Below are 21,659 nucleotides of genomic sequence, written 5' to 3'. Positions count from 1 at the left end.
CCCGCACCCGCCTCGCCTCGCCCGGCCCGGCCCGGCCCGGCCCAGCCCCAGGCAGCGCCGCGCGGGGATTGTTTAGTTCTGGGGAAGCTGGTCGGCGTCCAGCGCTTGCTTTGATCCTTTCAGAGAGAGAGAGAGAGAGAGAGAGAGAGAGAGAGAGAGAGAGCGCGAGAGAGAGACCTGGAGGCGCGGAGACAAGGCTCTAGGAAAAAGTTTTTTGGATGGGATTATGCGGAAAGTACCCTGCCGTTCTCCGCTGCCCGAGCAGGCTCAGTGCTGCCTTCTCCCCCGCGGCGCAGCCTTCGGCCGGGGGTGTTGAGACAGCGGCGGGACCGGTCGCGGAGCTGCGAGTGCCCGGCGTGTGCGGTGCCGTCGCCCCCCCGGCAGCCCGATGCTGCTCTTCGGCGTCCTCCTGCTGACAGCCCTGGCCGGGCCGGGCCCGCGGCGCGGGGCCCGGGCGGAGTCCAGCCTCAGCGCCAAGCTCCAGTTCGCCAGCGCCAAGGAGCACAACGGTGAGGCCCGGGGCAGAGAGAGACACGCGGGCACGCACCCCCAACACGCCCGCACGGGCACCCGCGCGTGCACACCCGCATGGGCACCTCCGCCCGCCCACACACACACACACACACACACACACACACACGTGTATATGCAGGTACCCCTGCGCAGACACACATGCAGACACATACACACCTTCATGTATACACAGGCACCCATGGGCAGACACACATGCACACACATGCACACACATATACACAGGCACCCATGCGCAGACACATACATACACACCTGCCCACACACACACACACACACACACACACAAATGCACAGGCACCCACACACATGCAGACACATATACACAGGTACCCACATGTAGACACACATGCACATACACCCCCACACAGATGCATACAAACACATGCATATGCACAAGCACCCACATGCAGAGACAATACACACACACATAAACAGACACCCACATGCACATACACACCCACACACATATATATACACACACACAGACACCCGCACACAGACAGACACCCCCAATGCAGATATCTATCTATTTATCTATCTATCTGCATACACATACACAATCACATGCACACATGTACATATATACACACCCACACACAGACCCATACACACACACACACATATATATATACACACAGACACCCACACACAGGCATATACACACACACATACAAAAACCCACATGCAGACACCCACACACAGATACACTCTCACACATATACACATACATATACATATATACACACAGACACATATGCACATACACATGCACTATTCGTCTGCATGCAGTGGGGAGGAGAGTTGCAATTCACTTTGCAGCTTCCCAGGCAGGGCTGTCACTGAGCTTGGCTAATGTTATCCCAGCTGCAAAGTTGGTCCAATAAAAGCTAGCACCCTCACCCAGCCCTGGCCATGCTCTCAAGTGGAAGGGAAGCTTTAGCAAATATCTTACAAATAGCATTGAAACTCACTGCAAGGGGAAAGGGGTGGGGGGGAACTCTTCCTCGCCAGAGTGAGTCTTTAAGATCGAAGCCAAAATGAATGAGACTTGGCAGGTCTGACCCCGCTGTGTGTGTGTGTCACTCTAGGAAACTTGTCAGCCTGGTTAAGTGAAGCACTATAGGTAAAAGGGTACCCGTTAAAGAGAGCAAAGAAAGACGTTCGTTCCCAGGTTGAGCTTTATTTTCTGGGTAGACTTTGAAATGTTTCTTCTTTTTGTTTTGTTGTGTTTTCTTTTTGTTTTTTAAACACACCTTGGTGCCCTCAGTCCTTAGGGCTCTGGGGGTAGGGCTTTTTTTTTTTAGTGTGTGTTGGTGAATGAGCTCTATTTTGTATGGGCTGGAAACGAGCTAATCCTGCCTAGGAAATGAGAATTACTTTCAGCTTTCAAGTGTACCTGAAATGTTTAGAAAACTCTCAAATGCAAGTTCCCTTGGGCTGGGATTGTGCGGAGCTGGAGAAAGGCTCCTTTCATGCAGAGAGGGCAGCTTCAGGGTGTGTAATTTGCTTAGCCTCTGAACTCCATATGATTTACATTATTCAGATTTTTTTCAACGCCTTGTCACTTGATCTGTGATTATGAAGTCATTTAAAGAATATTTTACCAGCAGAAATGTCCTGCGCCACATGAAACCACACTTAGTGCAGAATATCTAAAATGAGGTTATTAAGCACCCTCTTTTCCAGGGATGTATGCTAATGTAAGGGGGGAAAAATAGCAGCTTGCATGTCAGGTTAGAATGATGTTATTTCTTCCTAGACACAAACCAATGCAAAAACACAAGAAGAAAACTTCAAAAGTTTTGGTAGGTTCTAGATGACATACAGGCAACAACAACAATTTCAGGTTTAAAAACTGTCTCAATTCAACCCAAACTATCAGGTTTGAACTTGGGATTCCCTTGGTATCTTTTGCAGTATGGTATCTTCTAATGCAAAGCAAATAAAGAAGTCAGAAGCTGTTTTCAGCCACTGTATGAATTAGTAGAATGTGTAGTGTGTTATCAAATTTAGCAGGGGAGATTAATATTGCTGCTGCCTGCTAATGTGATGACATATGGCACCTGCAGACTGCCAGGGCTGCTGATCAAAGAGCAGCACAGGGATCAGTCTCTAATCAGAGTAACTGCAAAAGGCCAGGGGAAAGTGATCAAAAGAGTCAGAAACCCAGCTATTTTGACAGGAAACCAATCAGACTAACCTTTGTCCTCCCTGCAGGAAAATACCTACGGTGTAGGAGAACAGAAATCATTCCCACTCTCCCAGTGCATGTGGCTGTTAGAGGTTTTAGGACACCAAAGAATGACAAGCAAGACTTGGGACTAATAGTTTTATTGACATGGCACACATAAGGAGCATAGTGACAAGCTTGACATTACCTTTGTTTTCCCAACCTAGGCAAAGTTACTGTGAGAAATATATCAAATTTTCAACTTCCCATGAGAGGTGGGTAGTTATGTGATGGTGACACAGGGAATTAAATGGTCACTTAGGCCTAACCAGAGAAGTACAAGAATAAAGTGTACCTACTACACTGGCAAGAGGTAAAATTGTTATAAAGTAAATATTTTGGATAATACGAATAACCATTTTATGACAGCACAACTTGGACCCTGTTCATAATACACCAGCACAGCTGTCTGAGGTCAAACTTCAAGTGGCTAATGATGATACGGTTTGGCACATTGTAGGATGCAATGGCTATATTATTGAATATTGTAACAAACACAGAATTGGTGAAACAAGATAATTATTTTAAAAACTCCATCTTTGTATTAATGTTTTGTAAACATTCAGGAGATATAGAGTGTTTACTTACACTTTGTTGCTTTACAATGTTGCATTTATTTCAACATAAAAGCTTAGCTAACATTACAACCAACATTTAATTTTTCTAAACTGACTTGAATTATTTGGGGGATCAGTAACACTGGTCAGACCAGTTTTAACTTGATTTAATTGGAGTGATTTTTACACTCTACTGCAAACTAAAAATTGTATACCTTTTAGCTAGAGGCAGGTTAAAACTCCCTGGAGTTTTGAGTATGAGATATTGCTGTTCACATGCCAAAGCTGTATGTACAATCTTAAAGGGGTGGGGGAGGACCTTCCCTCCTTTGCCCTAGAAAATAGAGTTCTGTCTTATATTTGCAGCACAGATATAGGGCTGAATAGTTATGCTACAAAACAAATTATAGGATTACTGAGCTGGACTAAAAGGTACAATAGCTATTGATTCAAGATACTCTTATGTCCAGTTAAGTCAATAGGACTACTTAAATGAATAAAGTTAAGCATGTGCATATATAGGATCAGGATCAGTCTTTAGCTTTGAGTATTGAGTTCTAAATTTCAGATAGGTGTGGCTTGTGATTATTTTAGAGCAAACTCTCTTGTTATATCTGGCTTAATAGGAGTCACTTTGGATGGTAATTTCTTAGTTTGAATTCTTCTATGTAACTAGAAGTCAGAATTTCTCATGAGATGTAAATATTTTGCCACTGTCTGCCAGGAACAGATTGTGATGTGTGCCCTGGGTGGCCAATAGAGCTTTACTTGAAATCACTTAAACCTACCAACTTGTTTTACTTGGTCCTCTGGAATAATTGATTAAGTTTTCTTCAGGGTTTATATGTAAACTTTGCTTGACATTAAGGAGTTTTAAATCCATTAAATTTATTATAGAATTTCTTAATTCAATTCCATTTTTAAAACTAAACAAATAGTTTATGTTTGGAAGTTAAAAGATGCACATGGAATCATTTTGTTGACACGAGGATGGAATAAGTGATATATACATAGTAATAGCTTCCATGTATCAGTTTCACTTAGGAGGCTTTTAAAGTTTTTCATCATGGCTTTCCATATTTCCTGTTTTTTTTCTTTCTCCCTGTACCTCAGTGCTTCTCCCTTTCTTCCTTCCACTTTGAGTTTCCCTTTTCCTCTTTTGTCCCTATCCATGTCTCTGTAGTGTTGGCATTTGACAAGTGTGTGGGGACTAAATTGGACATCCTGGATTTTAGAGTCTGTAGCTTCTGCATAGCTTTAGCTCCCTCTAAAGATATGTGAAAGGTGGCCACTAATTCTAGGGTGAGAAGGGGCTATTGCTTCTGGGTTCCCTCTTGGGGTAACTGGAATTGTACTCAGTGGAGTTTTGTCCAGTTATCAGTCAACTTGGCGTAGATGTGGCCACAATATGAAATGACAAGAGAACATCAACATGACAGCTAGAATGATAGCCATATTACATTGGTTTTTGTAAGACAAAATGTAATGAATGTTTTGAAATATAATGTTTTGTAAAGTAATTCTGTTAAACCACAGAAATCAGGGTGTATATGCAAGAATTTTTCTTAGCATTTCTTTGTGTAAGATAATGAAAAAACTATTTTCCAATGCCATGTGTAATGAAACGTACAGTTTATCTCGAATCTCCATTGAAAGAATAGTAATAAATTATTTCAGAAGGTCAGGAGGTTGAGGTCAGTCAATGCTCAATCAAATTCAACTGATTGGAAATGTTAACATGGAATCAACTTTTCAATGATGAATAGAAGAAAATAATTGAAACCATCACTAAAATAAATTATACAAAAATAAAGGGTTAATTTGATTTCTGTCATCTCTGCCACAAAGAACACACTAGGATTTCTGTAGCTCTTTCTACAAATGATTTCCTCATGAATGGAGACTTGACTTTATTATGAATTAATGATCAAATGATTGTATCAGTTTATTGCTGATTAATGATGAAAATATCCATTTTATAAAGGATTCTGGAACGGTGAAGATTTATTCTACAACTGGTAGACCTTCAGGCAGTATTTGCAATAAATCTTAAACCCACTCAAAGTGAAATTAGCAAGAATCACAAATCTTAGGCCATTCTGTGTTTCCGTGGATGGTGGTTCATGTGCGGGCCGGGAGCGACCCGAGCCCTTTTTCGCGCTGCACGCGGGCTGTGGCCAGCAGCCCGGGCACGCAGGGGCGGAGAGGGAAGGCCGTCGAGCTGGAATTAGGCACAAACGCGTATCGGTACTTTTAAAGATTGTTTACTTACACCGAGATGGCAGTGGTGTAGGCTGGAAAGCCTGATTAAGTTGCAGTTACGGGTGAACGAGCCACCAAAATAGGAATCGTAAATACGTCTTATAAAAGTTGCGTTCGACGACGGGAAGAGGTGGGCGGTGGATCAGGCCGCCAAGCTCCTCTGGATCTCACACAGGGTTTCTATTACCCTGCCGTGTACCCAGAGTCCCCACGAGATGGATGTGGAGTCCTCTTCGGCTTGGGCGGAAACTGCTCGAGCCTCTTATACGGCTAACAGGCCAATCATTAGCCGCCACGTGTGAATAATTTAGCACTAGCCAATCACGGGGGACAAATTTGCATACCGGTGGCGGGAACTCTTTTGCACCGTGCATTCCTCTTGCAACTTGAGCAATGCACTCTGCAAAAGAAGCTGCAGAAAAGGCGGGAAACTGGTCCCTGCACCGGGGTTTCCTCTTGCTACAGGAAACTCTCCCGTGCAATGCTCTGCAACTTGACGGGGATAATTCTGGTGCCGAAGCGCACACACAATCATGCCTTTTGGGTCATGACAGTTCAGAAGTCAGTGGAAGAACCAGAGAACCTCCTCCTCTACCTATTGTGGTGCTAGACCTCTGATATTTCCTCACAACAGGCTATGGGATCACCTCTTGTGGAGATCTACAAAGGTAGCTTGATGCTGGATGGTTTACTTTAAGCCACATGATCATAGATCAGGAGTAGCTTGTGCACACGTTCATCAATACTGGGAGCCCTGCCAGGAGCCTGATCTAAGTAAGATGGGGTGCAGGAAGAGGTAAGCAGGATCAGGGGGGGCTAGTAGATCTGCAGGGAAGGTGTTGGCAAATCAGGGGAGCTGGCAAGTTTTTTGGAGGGGGTGTTATCTGTTTGGGAGTGGAGAGGTTGGAGGGATAAAAATAGCTCAGTCATAGTGGACAGAGGATAGGAAGGGGGCAGCTCTGGGACTGGAGTGAGTGGCTGGGATTTCACAGCCCTGGAACTGTGCTCCAGATATCTGCAGACCTTTGATAGATTGGGTTAACCCATTTCTGATCTAACTTAGTTCTCTTCCTCAGATGAATTTAAATAGGGCCAGCCATTTTTTGCCTGATTTAATCTTCCCAATTTAAATGTAATGCCTTCACATACTCTGAGTCTAGAGGGAGGAGAGACTGGTAGTGCTGGGCTCCCTTTGGGTTTGTGCAACTGAAACCTGAGATAGCTAAGCAATTGTATAGGAAACAGTTGTAGTTATGTCAAGAGCATGCTTATTTCATTTTATTTAGATTACAGAGTTACTCCCAATAAAATAATGCAATTAAAATGTTGTCAATTAAATGTTACTTTTACCAGTTATGATTAATCAAACAAATGCCAATAAAGTCTGCTGATTAATGGTGGGTGTCACAGTTTTCTTCTTCATGGGAATATAAGAAAATACAGCTTTAAACACATTACATCTGAAATAAAGTGTAATGCTAATGTTACATTTTTAAAGTTTAATCTGCCTTTGTCTAGGTCAAGAAATTGTATTGGAACGTTAAAAACCCTTCTCTGGAAGGAGTGAAGAGTTGTACACTTCCTTTTTAAAAGGGTAAATAAGAGATTATGTGGCAAATTCGAAAAGTTGTAACAAATCTTCAACAGTGCAACAAATGGAATTTGCCACTTACTGCTCTAAATCTCATCCCTGCCTTGGCAGTGTATTGTTAACTTTGTTAGCCCCAGTATATACAATAATGTTTAAAACATTTATTTGTTCTTGCTATTCTTTCTCACCCCTGTTAGCTAAAGCTGGGATTTTAGCAGTGTAGGCTGTTCCTTACAAGTTCAAGTTCTGTGCACTCAAGTCTTTTTTCTAACTTTATTCACTATCTAGAACAGAATATTAGATACAAATTGCTTAAAATCTGATTTCTTGCAGTTATTGTTTTCTAATAGGTTTGCCGAACTTGAACCACAAATCAAAATTTAAGCTGTTAATTTTTTTCACCTGGTACAGAGTTTCATATCACAGAGAAAAACAGAATGTATATCTTGAGCAAATGACAGCTGGTCTAGAGGAGGTCTCTTGTTGAACTCTCAGTAGATAAATGTTCAGTCTTATACTTAGGATTTAATACGAACCTTTTGGTTCTAATGATTATCCCAGTCAACATGTAGTAGCAGGGTTGTGCTTTGCTGCCTGCAGCAGTAATTTTGCATTATAACAAGGTTTTTCATTTAGTCACTATACATGTCTGGCAGTTTCTAGCCATCTGAAAAGGACAACAAACTACACAAGCTTAGAGGTTTGCTGCACCTCTTTATGGCTTCCTTTGTGTAAACAAAGAGTATTTTCATACCTCATTCACAAAATGGTTGATATACAAAATATAACTCATGGTGGGTGAGTAAAGGAGACCTGTGCTGTTTGCGGAGGATCCGTTCTGGACATCCTCACGAATGGCGAAATATGTGAATACTGACAGGGCTCCCCATCAGACCCCACAGCTGCCCCTTGCAAGAAGCTGGAAACGTGGGGCTCCCGTGTAGCACCTGGGGACTGACTGCAGCTGCTACTGGGGGAGAAGATGCCACCGCCTCTGCTGCCGCTGCCTCCCTCCCCATCCCTGGCATTCACTCTCTGCCCACCGGGCTCTGTCCTCCCCCTCCACCTGCCTGGCTCTGCTCTCCATTCTGCTCTCCCCAGTTCTGCCTTCCCCTGCCCCATGCAGCGCTCCATGCCTGCTTACATAGAGGCAGGAGCTCAGTGCAGCGCCAGAGGGAGCTGTGGCGGTGCTTGCCCCGACCCACCTCATTGGTGCGGCGCACCGCGAATATTCAAATCTGCGAATAGCAGATTTGCGAATAGCGAGGGTTTCCTGTACTCTGAATGTTGCCTCAATAGATAAGTAACTTTCAGCAGAGTGCATAACTGTAAAACAGTTGTATAGAAGAAGAGCATCAAGCTTACGATAGATAATGTTCAAGAATGTGAATATGTAGAAAGCTCTGGTGAATTTACATTTTTATCTAGAAGCTAATAGGTAAATTCATTTTACATTATGGCTTACTAAGATCTGCAACTCCCTGTAGAAAAGACTTCTTTTTATAGCTTTTGTTTGAATTTGAAAAGCTTGGTTTCTTCAGGTAGAAGAACCCTTGTAATGCTGTACTACTATGAAGCTACAGTATAATTTTCACATTCTTGAGACACTTTTTTTAGATTGTGGGATACTATTTTAAGTTCTCATTGTCCAGAAGATTTATGCATGCCACTCTGTCCTAATGTGTCTCAGCTGTAGTATGCACCTGCCTTCTGATCCTTGTGCTTAGTGTTTAGAAACATATAATCAATATTATACTGGGTTTATAACAATATTAATTTCATGCTTCTACAATGTTTGATTTAGTTAAGTTCTACACAAGTTTTCTGTGAGAGTGAAATGGTAAAATAACATAATTACCTATCCTCATAATATAATCTGTATCCATGTAGTTCGGTGAGATACCTAAGCAGTCACAGAACAAAACAAAATTCTACAGCCTGTTGTAGAGAAAATCTGTATAAACACAAATCAAAAAGGTATATGAGTGAACAGGGTCACCTGTAAAAGACTTCTTCCTTCCTCCAGAACTTCTTGAGTGTGATTTTGCTATTACCTTGAGTTGGCTGACCTATCAGGGATCTTGGCTACAGATTAAGTTAGCAGAATTTGTCATCTGCTTATATTGTCTCTCTATACAGCTGGGGTCTTGTTTTTTAGCATGATTGTTTTCAGACTTGACTAACTCAAGTGTAGATGACTCAAGCTAACATTGCAGTGAAGGCATACATAGCCTTTGTGGCTAGGGACGGACATTACAGATAAACTGGTTTAAGTGATCAGAAACTGGTTTGAACCTGGAACAGAACAGATGTTCAGTGCACATAAACCAGTCTGAAAATGACTGAAACCTATTTGAGATAAACCTGCTTGAATGTAGTATCAGACTTAACTGATTTGGCTCAAACTGATTTATGCAATGTCTGTTCCAGACTTCTTGCTGGTTTAAGATAAACCAGATACCCCCAGCATCCCCCCATGCACCCTGGGCTGAGCGGGGCTCTCTGCTCCATGGCAAGGCTGGCCCCTCCCATCTGTTCCCTGGCTGCAGCTCAGCAGAGACTTGCAGGCATAGAGTGTCTGGCTGGTTTCTCCTTGCTAAACAGGGATTATCCCTTCCTCCCCTCTGCCTTATGCAGACACCTCAGTAATAGCTAGCAGACCACATGCTGGCTACGGTCCATGCTGTGGGAGACGACCAAGGCAGCCAGGCTTTTTCTTGTAATGTCCTTCCTTGGAAGAGCTGGTTAGGAAGAGCTGTTTGCTCCCCCCTCCCCCTCCCCCTCCCCCTCCCCACTCTCTGCTAAGCAGGAATTCCCCCCTCTCCTCTGCCTTGCTGAGAAGTGTCTGTGTATTAGCTTATAGACTACATGCTGGCTATAGTCCATGCTGATAGCAAGAGGCAGAATCAGCAGGTATCTGATAATGTCCCTCTGTTATTTTCTTAATGGGGTGATAAACACTGAGTTACAGGTGATAAACACTGTTATCAATTCCCTACTAGGCTAATCAGAGTGTCCTGCCAGGGCCTAGCCAGGCCCCTCCTCAGCCTAGTACTGTACAAGGGAAGGGAGGGCTGCTGTAGCGCCCCCCCAGCTTGTAGCCTGAGCCGCTGCAGTCACGTGCTTGCGTGTCTGGGATGTCTATGCATTTACAAAGTGATTTAAACTAGCCAGGTTACACTAACTTGCACAGATTGAATTAATTCAGGCTCAGACTTTTTTAATGTCTGTTCCTAGTCTATGAATCCTGTTTATAGCCCTCTTCTTATGCAGGTGTTTGATGGGGAAAGAAAATCTGAGATAACCTTTTGTATTCAGGAGACTAAACACTGTCTCTGTCTGTACCTTGTCCCATTTGAATTCTGATAGAGTAAGGCAGTGTTCAAAGGTTGTTTCCCATACAGTTACATCCTGTCATTAGTAGTGACAGGAGAAGAGATTCAGTGGAGTAGTGATTAAAACCTTACCTGTATTTCTATGGCAATTTGATTCATTCATGTGAATGAATTCATTAATAGTTAAGTGTAATCATTTTCTAACATATAAATAAAGGCAAGATGAAAAGATGTCTTAAGTAGCATTTTTGTGGGGGAAACTGACATTTTGGCCAGATTTTGAAAGAAAGCATTATTATTTGTATTTAAATGGTGTCCAGGGTATCTTAACTGTAGTCTCATATGCTATCCAAACACACTCTGGAAATGCTATCCAATGCTATCCAAACACACGCTGGAAGTGGAATTGTTCCCTGGCCCAAGGAGCCTATGCTCTAACTCAGTGGTTTTAAAATTTCCTAAAGCCATTAAAACCTTGTGTTGCTTCTTCTGCTGTGGAATCCCTTACCCCTTTCCTAAAGACTGATATGGAACCAGGCAACCTGGCCTGGTAGTTGCGATACGCTGCCTCCCAGCCTGCTCTGCCATTATCCGCAATCTCTTTGTAAACCTATCATGAAACCCCAGGGTTCCACAGTCCGAAAACCACTGATCTAGCTAGAAGAGGCAGATCAAAAGACAGGAGTGGGGAAAGTGGGGTGAAATGAGCTTTCCTGTTGTCACAGAGGAAGTCAGTGGCATAGTAGAACCCATGTCTCCTAACTTGCAGTTAGTGTCCTATCCTTTAGAACAGATACTTTTCTTTGGGTGCATCTAGATCTGCGCTTTACTATAAAGTTGACTAATTAGCTCTGTAGGTAAGCGTCACTGTCTACACGTGCACTGGTATTAGGGCTCAGTAAATTACTTAAATGTACCATAAGATAGAACTGTCAGGGGCCACCTGCCGGACGACTCTGCACTGTCCCAGTCAGCTCCTCTTCCACCCAATGCTGCCACCCAGAGCCCGGGACTGACCCCCCCAAAGCCAGCTGCCAGCCCTGGGCTGCTCCACCCTGCCTCAAACTACTGTGGTCCCAGGCACACGTGCAGATTCTGTGCCTAGAAGCAATTGACTCTGGTTCAAACAGCTCTGGAGTTTATCACGTTGCATTAATTGCACATGTAGATGCACCCTCTATGATCATGGTGGCAAATGACCTATTTAAACTCCATTATCATCATCCTTGCTCAGCATTTTTGAAAGTCGAAGTCAGGGGTGGGCAAAATGCGGCCTGGGGCCGGATGTGGCCTGCCAGGCCATTCTATCTGGCCCGTGGGATAGAATTTCTAAAAAGTTTAGAAAATTAATATTTATCTGCCCTGGGCTGCCTGTCATGCAGCCCTCAATGGCTTGCCAAAACTCAGTAAGCTGCCCTCTGTCCAAAATAATTGCTTGCCCCTGCTTTAAGTCCAATTGAGTATCAGGACTTAGTGTGGCAGGACCTACTAAGAAATTCCCTGCAATCTGTATGTCAAGATAATTTGAATAAGACTAATATGTGTCTGGATTTACCATATATTTTATTACCAGTTTTTGTTGATTTGTTCTTACCGCATAGGCTTCAAGTAAGCAAGTAAAATACAGAAAAGGAAGGCAGGAAGCAAGCAGGCTATGTTGTGTAGTCAAATAGTTCATTCTCTAATCTGATAAAACAACTTCAAACCAAGTTTAGGATATAAAAGATATGAGATTGATACCTTTATGTAGTTCTACATGCTCAAGCTGTTTCTCAGATCTGTACACATCACCAAGGTTAAACATTTCTGTTGAGGAAAAGCCCAGGTATAAAATGCCACAGAGTATTATATGTGAAGAATAGCTATGGTGGCTAATGTTTTTCGGAGAAGCTTGCATTGCACCTGACTGGATTGATTCAGCACTATTAATCTCTCTATGCTACTTTAAGCATTATATGTTTAAAAACAGAGGAAATGGGATACTGAGTTTGCTAGAAGAGGTGCTAATTCATGAAGTAACATATTATATTGCTGCAGCTGGAAAAATAGTCATCTTAACCTTTAAAACAATAGTCTTTGACAGGAACTTCAGTTAGTGTGCAGTTGTCTATCTTTGTGTTTACAAAGTTCCCAAAGTAACAGTTTAATCAAGCTTTTGCTTGGTATCAAAGAGCTTGACTATAGCTCAGATTTTGATCTGAGCTACCAACTGAATAACCTAACATTTTATCAAGATCCTGGGAAATGGAAGTCTTAGAGGATGTTTGCTCTTGCTGTGCCTAAAAGGAAAACAACACCCATTTTATGCAACAACCAAACGTTTAGAAAGACATATGCCACAGGAAATTCTTCTGGTGTGTGTGTGAGTGTATGGCATTTCCAAACTACAAACATTGTTCTGAATATTTCACCGGTAGTGGTGAATTATATGAGGCCACTTCCATCTGTGGAGAGCCCTGTTTAACTTGCTTGTGGTTCTTGGGCGCATTCAAGCACTCTAAAACAAAATAAAAGGAATGGATGTAATAACTTCTTTATGGAAAAGCCATAAAAAGCTACAGGGCAATGTAAACAAATTGGGTCATTTACTAGATGTTTTAGTGATGGATTTGCAGTCCAAATTCAAAGGTGTGGATTATGTTTTACAGCCATCTTGACCAAATTTCACCCTTCTAATGAGACTAATCTGCTTGCCAACATTTCTTTATGCTTTGGATGACAAATAATTAAAATTCATTTTTAGTATTTCAGTCCCCTCCATGGTAAAGCAGAGAAATTTGGGAACAAATTAATAGTCTGTTTTGGTTCTTTTCTGAATAATGAACATTTCATGACTGGTACAGTTACATTATAAAACTATCATGGCATTATATACTATTCTACGGAGAAAAAAATTGAACTGTAGTTCCCCTTATGGAGTCTATGCTGTAGCTAATTAGAAAGTAACTGTTCTGGCTCTCAAGCATGCACATAGAGCTACATCTGCACAGACCAGATAAATAAGCAACATTTATGATTCACTTCAAACAACACTAGCCAGAGAGACTGGTTTACATTGGATCAGGTTTAATTGTTGAACATTTTATACTTACTGTGCATCAGCTTTCAAGACCCCACCACTAGTCTTTGAAAAAAACCCATTGAATAGATCTCATATTTAAACAGAGGAATAGTGAGGATCATATTATTACATATTCAAATAAAGTCAATGAAGTTATTCACATGCTTCACGTTAAGTGCTTTATTGGATCTGGGCCAGAGTGCTCAGCACCTTGCAAGGTTAAGTCCATAATTTTGAGATGGCCTTTATACTTTACATATGAAAAGAAGCTCAGCAGTCACAAATCTTTGTAATACTTTCAACAATACAATAAATGTAAGCTCTCTGGGGATAGAGATGTCTTTTCAGGATGTGTTTGAACAATGCCTGGCATAGTGGGGTTCTGGTCCATTCCTAGGTCTGCCAGACTTTTTATCACCATAATACTAATAATAGTTCAGTTAGGGAGAGAGGTGATTTCTTTTCAGGATGATTGGAGGGACAAAAGAAGAAAGCTGAATAATTTCAAAAGAAGTTGCTACTGGTGTGAATGCTTTTATTTATTTAACTGAATACTTTTCACATTCTAAAACATAGCACTGCAAGCTTTTTCTCTTCAGATTTCAGCTGCTTACATTCAATGTTTTTATAACTCATGTAGTCACCCATCAGCTTTCTTGTACAGCAGCATCACTGCTCCATTTGTTTCTAATAAACATGACTTGCAGACTATATCTAGACCTTTTGATTTCTTACTTTGTTGCTTTTAAAAATAAAAGTTCTGAGAGATATCTTGCTGTGTGCAGGGTGAGGCTGCATGTTCCAAGGTAGGACAACAGAGATTTTGGTATACTCCCTTTTTCTCACTGGGGCGATAATTAACACTATTAGTAATGCAGAGGTATCATCCTTCTCAGCTTTAAATTTCCTTACTTTATACCAGTGACTCCTAAAGGGTATGCTGCAACAGAAGTGACAGAAGTGTGCCATGAGATACCCCTGTGTGAGGAGCTAAATGCTTTCCTCCCCCATCTGGCAGCCTGTGCCTGCTCCTGTAACTGCTCCTCTGGGGACTGCTGCCACTGCTGCTGTCTTCCCTATGCTTCCCTGCCCTGGTAGCCCATTTCTCTCCCCATCGCCCCATGCTCCTAGCAGTGCATTTGTTGTGCACAGATGAAGTTGACCTTTGCAGCCTGCCTTGTCCCCTCCATGTCTCCCACACTCTTGGGGTCAGGAGGAGGGGCCATGGGGGTAGTTGCTCGTGTGTGAGACCCTGTAGGAGCAGCCCCAGCAGCAGGGGCAGCCCATGCCCCGAGGTACAGCCCAGGGTTTGTTGGGGGACAGACAGTGAAAAGAGCAGGGCACAGGGTGAGGTCCTGCCCCCACCACCGCAAAGTGGCACCAACTAGATCAGCAATTCTTAACTTTTTTGGCCTCAAAGTCCCTCTTCATATCTGTTTTGAATTTAGATCTATCTCAGTGATTTTCAATGGGAGTGCCATGACATTCAGAAGAAAATTTCAGAGATTTAGAAGCTAATAAGTAGGGGGCCTTGAGGGCCATCGGTATAGAGACTAATTGTTTGCTTAAAGAAAGTTGTATTTGGTGTCACTGGTACATCTCAGCACCAGCATGGTCTCCTCTGGCAGGAGAATGGAATATATGTTTTGGAGAAAACACACACACACACACACACACACACACACACACACACACACACACACACACACACACACACACACACTGCCTTTTTTGGTTGTCAGAGTGAAGTGTGCCACCAATTTTAATCCAGAAAAAAGTGTGCCCCAGGTACCAAACATGTGAGTAACACCAGTTGCTTGTACATGTGATGGGGGTTCAGTCACCTAAATTGAAATGGTGCATTTTTAATTGTGACAATTAAAACCCCATGATTTCAGTTTAGGGGTTTCCATCACTGTTATAGTGAGGGGCCCAATCCTTCTTTTTTTTTTCCCCCCTGTGGAGCTTGCTTATCTTTCCCACAGACAGGGGGTGAGCTGCTAGCAGGCCGAGTGACCCCAGTCCTTCCCTCCGTGGCGGCATTGCCCTCTGGAGCTACCTGGGTGGGCTGCTAGTGGGCGGGTGCTGTCTGGGGGGTGTCGCTGCTGTGGAGAGAAGGTCTGGGGCCCCCACAGCTCAGGGCCCTTTGGCAGCTCTCCCCCCAGTCATGAGAGAGGTAGACAGGCTATATGGAAAAAAACAAAAAAGGATTGGGCACCCCTTTTTTTTCCTCAGCAGAGCCTGTCTGCATGACCTGCTGCTGGGTTATGCAGCTGCTAAGCTGTGCAGGGACCCAATCCTTCCCTCTGCGGTGGCGGTGCCCACCAGGGCCACCGAGGTGGGGTGCTAGCTGCACGGGTGCTGCCCCAGTTTGCAGGCAGCACCTGCCAGATCCAACTCTTCTCTGAGCCCATGCCCTGTAAGCCCATTGGGCACTGCTCAGGTGCTGCTCCCCAAATTAAACTGCGTGCATATGTCATTTAGTTTGCCATGTATCAAACTCATTTAAATCATAACAAAATCTCTGCACATGTACAGCGTGGCACAATCAAACTGCAAAAACGGTCAGTTTTCATCATGTGTACAAGTGCCCACTGCTTTCTAGTTTTTTGGTGACTTCAGAAATCAAAATGTATGTGGCATAATTGTAATAGATTTAGAATCATAGAAAATTGGGGTTGGAAGGGACCTCAGGAAGTCATCTAGTCCGACCACCTCCTCAAAGCAGGACTGTTCCTAAATACATCATCCCAGCCAAGGCTTTCTTTAACCAGGTCTTAAAAACCTCTAAAGATGGAGATTCCACAATCTCTCTGTGTAGTCTGTTCCAGTGCTTTACTACCCTCACAGCGAGAGAGTTTTTCCTAATCTCTAACCTTTGAAAATACCTTAATATAATTCAGAACTAACAAGTACTGAACGGTTCCATAGGAAGTCCAGTTTTCCAAGCCAAGGTGTACAGCTATAATTTCTATATATTTATAAGAAAAGGGATATGATAATAGCTATATAATGATAGAACTGCTTAGGACAGTCTCCAGTTTAGGCTCTTCCAGACTCTGCAGACTTAATGAGATCTACTTCTGTCAGTGAGTAGTGGTTAGAATGCCTCAGGACTGACAACTGCTTTTCTTTCTTTTCCTCTTTTGCTTTCCACTGAAGATGAAGTATATTTGTTTGTTTGGTAGTTTGTTTTTTCTTAATGTGACTTGTAAGTAGCTCCAATAAGAATCTTTCTCAGGATGATTTTCTTTGTTTAGTGTTTTCAGTCTTGATGGGGCAGAGCTTTGAACAATTAAGTCTTGATCCTAAACCACAGAAGTCAGTATGAGTTTTACAATGATTTCAGTGGCAATAGTCTTTGACACACAATTCCATTGTCTAATCAGAAGAGAAGTGGTACAGAGGAGTGAAAGGTTAATGGGAATAGGTATGGGTTTACTGTTTTTAACAAGGCAATTGTAAATATTTTTGGGATTACTGTATTAGTACTTACCACCTCTAATTTATGGGAACATGTTATACCTTTGTTGTTAATATTCATTTCAAGCAGCATTTACAGACTCTCAGGTTCTTGAGGAATTCTTTTACTCTTCTTCAGTGTTCCCTTAGAAAAAAAGGAGAGGGTGTTCTGTTAGTGCCATTCTTTCTTGGTCTTCATTTCCACCTGTCCTTACTATATTTCATCATGGCAAATGTCAGAACACTTCACCTGCTGTCTCCCCACTCATATCTGCTGGGAGTATGTCTAGGAGTTTCACACCTTTATTTTTAATTCAGCCAGGCAAATCAGTTATTTCCTTTTTCCCCACCTCCCAACCCCAGGTGTGGAATTTTTCCTCTAAAAGGACGTAGGTTTGAAACTGAAAAGTGTTTAGTTCTGGACTAGTGACAAGTTTAAGTCTAACATTTTGTGAACCGCATGGATTAGAAATTAAGAAGGACCCAGAAACTTCCCAACTCTTGAAAAGTTGTGGTTTACAGTACTAACTAAAATGTCAGTGTTTCCTTTGAATAAAATAATATCCCTGCCAATATCCCTGCAGAATGCTGTATTAGTTTATTGGCTCTCTGGATACTATCCTGCTTCCTATTTCTGCTAGCATGAAATCGACAAAATAATAGAGGTAAAAAAAACATGACTGCCTGACCTCTGTAAACATTTCAGATCATCTACAATCAAGTTTCAGATTGGGACATATCTATTCACTACACTTTTCAGCATATTTGATCACAAAGTATTGGTGATCAAATTACAAGCTCTAGCTGCAGAAGCATTCTAATGGTTTCCTTTTGAATAGGACTTTGTATGTGATGATAGATTTCTTCATCGCAAGTCCTCACCTAGGCAAGACTGAACAAACTACAGTCTCTTATTTTCCATGTTGATGTTAGACTTCTTATATGCTCCATAATGGTGATTAGAACCATGATCATATATTTTTTGTTAGGCACAGTTACATCACAATTGAGTTACTGTATCTTCAAGAGAAATGCACAGTGCTGGAAAAGAGGTACAATGGTGGCAGGAGGAGGAGGTAGGCAATGCAGTAAGTTATATTAGATTTGAAGGTGTTGGAACTTTGACACATATTGGTGTCTTGGTGTACTCTAATTCTCTTTAGGTATTTGAAAAAAAACAGTGAAAAAAAGTTTTATTGATTTTACAAATCACTACTGTTCTAATGTATTTTAGGGGTATAGGTTGTAGCCATGTTGCTATAAGGACATAAGCAGACAAGGTTCTTTGAGTCCAACTATTTGAGCTGGTATAATAAAAGATATCCAATTTACCCAAAGAACCTTGTCTGCCTAATATATTTTATACATTTATATTTTTAGACTTATTGGTTTTGTCTTGTGATAATAGAAGCATTTCTTTAAGGGAACTCTTAGTTCATTAATGAACATCTTATGAAACTTTTACTCCTCATTTTCGACTAATGAGACACTTAAATCTTAGAATCATAGGGCTGGAGGGGCTCTCCGGTCCAAACCCATCTAGTCTAACCCTTGCTCAATGCAGGACCCTCCCTATCCAAACCATCCCGTGCAAGTCCTTATCTAACCTATTCCTAACACTACTTAATTTAAGGGTGGCATTTACTTTGACAAGCACTAATATTTTGCCCGACACTTAAGAATATATTAAGGTATTGCCGCTCAACTGTGTCAAAAGCCATTTTCACATTTATATAGGTGGCTGTGTCAAGATAAAACTGGGTAGTTCTGCACCTAATAGATTAATTAAAACAGAGATGTGTAGCTAAGTCTTCATAAGCAGGGGGCTTAACTACTTTTCTCAGTATCAAGAGAATCCATTAATCCAATATTATGAATATTGTTTCAAAGTCTTTCATGGTATAAAGATAATTTGTTCCTATGAATAAAAATATTGCATAAAGTTCTAATTTAATTGATTTGTCAGTGAAATGAGTTAATAAAACTTCATAATAGATTGGCTTCCATATTGGTAAGGATCTCTAGAATTCACACTAGAGGTGCAAAATACAGTGGCCCCTCCACCAATCAGTGGCATGGGTTGCTTAGGGGAAACTCCAAGATTAAAGAAGCTGCCACACTTCCAGCGTGAATTCCAGAGATCTCTACTTATTGGTAGCCATAAGTATAGCTTTTCTTGTTTTCTGCAGGGGGCCTTTGACATACAATCTTTAATTACTCAAGCTTTGCATTTGTCTGTGGTTTGTTTTGAGTGTTATCTTAACATCTTCAGGTTCTATGCTTCAAACATATAACAAACTAATCATTTGCATTTTCTATTTAAAATATGCATGTTGAAAAAAGATACATGGAGATAGATATATATAGATATATATATATCTATATATATATAGATAGATAGATGTAGATATCTATCTATATATATATATATCTATATCTATATCTATATCTATATATCTATATATGATATTACTTCACTCTGTATGCACTTCAGATGTGTAATCCATAGTAGGCACTATCTGGCTAACACAACCATCACAAGGAGTTTTTAATACTCCATTGTGTGTATATGTGTGCATATTACAGAAAATGTATTGAATTCTACTAAATTTAATGTTTAATTTATGTTTATTATGTGGGAAACGATTTGATATGACTGAGGGTTCAATCTTTTTCCTCTGCAATGCAAGAGAAAAACTCCAGGTTGTCTGAAAAACAACGGAATATGTCATGAGCTACGTTTCAAGACTCTTAAGGATGCACTACTATGGGCACATCTACATGTGCATTAATGCACTTTTCCTAATGTGCATTAATTTTAGTACCTCCGGGTGCCAGTACATGAAAGCAGAGCCCGCTTCTGTAATTACAGTGTGTCAGAGCAGACTTGATTAATCGAGTGGTAATTACCACGCTCCAGCAGCTTTCCACGTCTCATATATCAGCATCCCTGCACTTAAAAATGGTGGAGGGGGCCTTGAACTAAAGCTCATCATATGAGGTGTAGTTGAAGTGCCCCCAGTACTATTTTTAAGTGTGGGGATGCTGATACACAAGATGGTGTGGTGCTTTAATTAGAACGGCTTTAAGATTAAAATTCTCCCCCCACCCTTCACCACTGGAGCATGTGTAGAAGTGCCCTCCAATATGAAGTACTAAATTAATGTGCATTAGCCTGCCCTAATGCACAGTAGTACAAGTGCATGCTTTTCAGGTGATGCTTAATGCGCAGTAGCCTGTTTTACTGTGCATTAGTTTAATAGCATGTTTTTTTATGCACCACTTTAATGCACAGTGAAATAGGCTACTGTGCAATAAAGTGCACATGTAGACATACCCTGTTTATATAAAAAAAAATGTGTGTGCCCTTCATTAAAATCAGTGATGTCTCATAACTATATGGAATATGTTTAAAACATGGATTTTAAGCAAATCAAAACATCTCCGCTGCTTTGGACCCTAGCACAGCACCCTGTCTTGGTGGGAGAGCTGGCCATACCAATGCCATTGTTTTTTAGAGAATGACATAAGTATTATATGCTGCAGGTAGCCATTGTTTCTTCATCTACACTACGCTTTTCACTACATTCATTGCCAGGGAAGCTGAAATTCTCTATGTTATTTTTCTTAAAAATAGATTTCTCTTTTTTTTGTACACAAGTAACTTGACTCATTGTGTGAAGTTAATGAAGTATATGTATCTAATCACTTGAGACTTGTATGGACATTGGACATTCAGGCCCTTTTCATATGAATTCTAACCTTCAAGAAGAAGATACCCAACAGGATGAATCCTTTTCTAGACTTCAACTTCTGTTTTCATAATTTTATGTTATGGTATTTTACTAAATTAAATGTGTATAAAAATGCAATAATATTTATCAATTAAAAGTGCAGTGTTATTTAAAAGAATGAGTAGCTCTTATCCTTCAAGTGTTGGCATTTATTACTTTAATATTATTTTCCATTTAGGACTGTACCTTCCATCATCCAGGGAGACAAGTAAACTGGATACTGGCAGGTAGAATTGCCTTTCAGAGATGTTTCATTTCACTTTACATTTCAGTTTTGAGATTATACATTCCATGTGTTCCAGGCAAGAGACATAACTCTTTGGGTGCACTTACATGTTCATTAACGTGCTTTTGCTAATGCGCTTTAAATTTAATACCTCCATTGTGAGATACTAGAAAAAGGCATATTTGCTATTTTAATGTGCATTAGCGAAAGTGGATTTTTTTTTGGTGACACTTTAATAATGCACATTAAAATAGGCTAATGCACATTAAAGCACACATGTAGACTCACCCCTTGTGTCTGATAACAGAATGTTGCTGGACTGGCATAAGAAACTGTTCTTTACTTTAGGAGTTGAAAATAATTTGATAAAATGTCCCATTTTCATTTAAAGAATAAAGTTGACTGAAGTTTGGAAAACCATTCCCTTTTCTGGTTTGTAAAGTAGGTGACTGAAAATGGATGCATTATAAAATAGATATCACGTTTACTCAAAGAACCTTATAAAATAGAGAATTTTTAATGTAATGTGAGAAAGGAGGGAAATGTGAAAAGGAGGTCACAGTGTTGAAAGTCATCTGCCACAGTAAAGTATTCTGGTTTATTAGTA

The 21,659-nt window shown here is 41.2% G+C and overlaps 1 protein-coding gene across 1 annotated transcript in view; it reads left to right on the top strand.

Annotated features, from left to right (window-relative positions):
* The first annotated feature begins 15 nt into the window (after positions 1 to 15).
* PDGFC (platelet derived growth factor C) overlaps positions 16 to 21,659 on the top strand; it is a 225,243-nt gene continuing 203,599 nt past the window's right edge. Inside the window, exon 1 of the mRNA XM_006023150.2 lies at positions 16 to 509. Coding sequence (XP_006023212.1) covers positions 389 to 509 — 121 coding nt within the window. The 5' untranslated portion in view covers positions 16 to 388. The remainder of the gene's footprint in view (positions 510 to 21,659) is intronic.

Source organism: Alligator sinensis, unplaced genomic scaffold, assembly GCF_000455745.1.
Source record: "Alligator sinensis unplaced genomic scaffold, ASM45574v1 scaffold1223_1, whole genome shotgun sequence".
Taxonomy (NCBI): Eukaryota; Metazoa; Chordata; order Crocodylia; family Alligatoridae; genus Alligator; species Alligator sinensis.
This window is presented reverse-complemented; position numbering and strand designations above follow the sequence as displayed.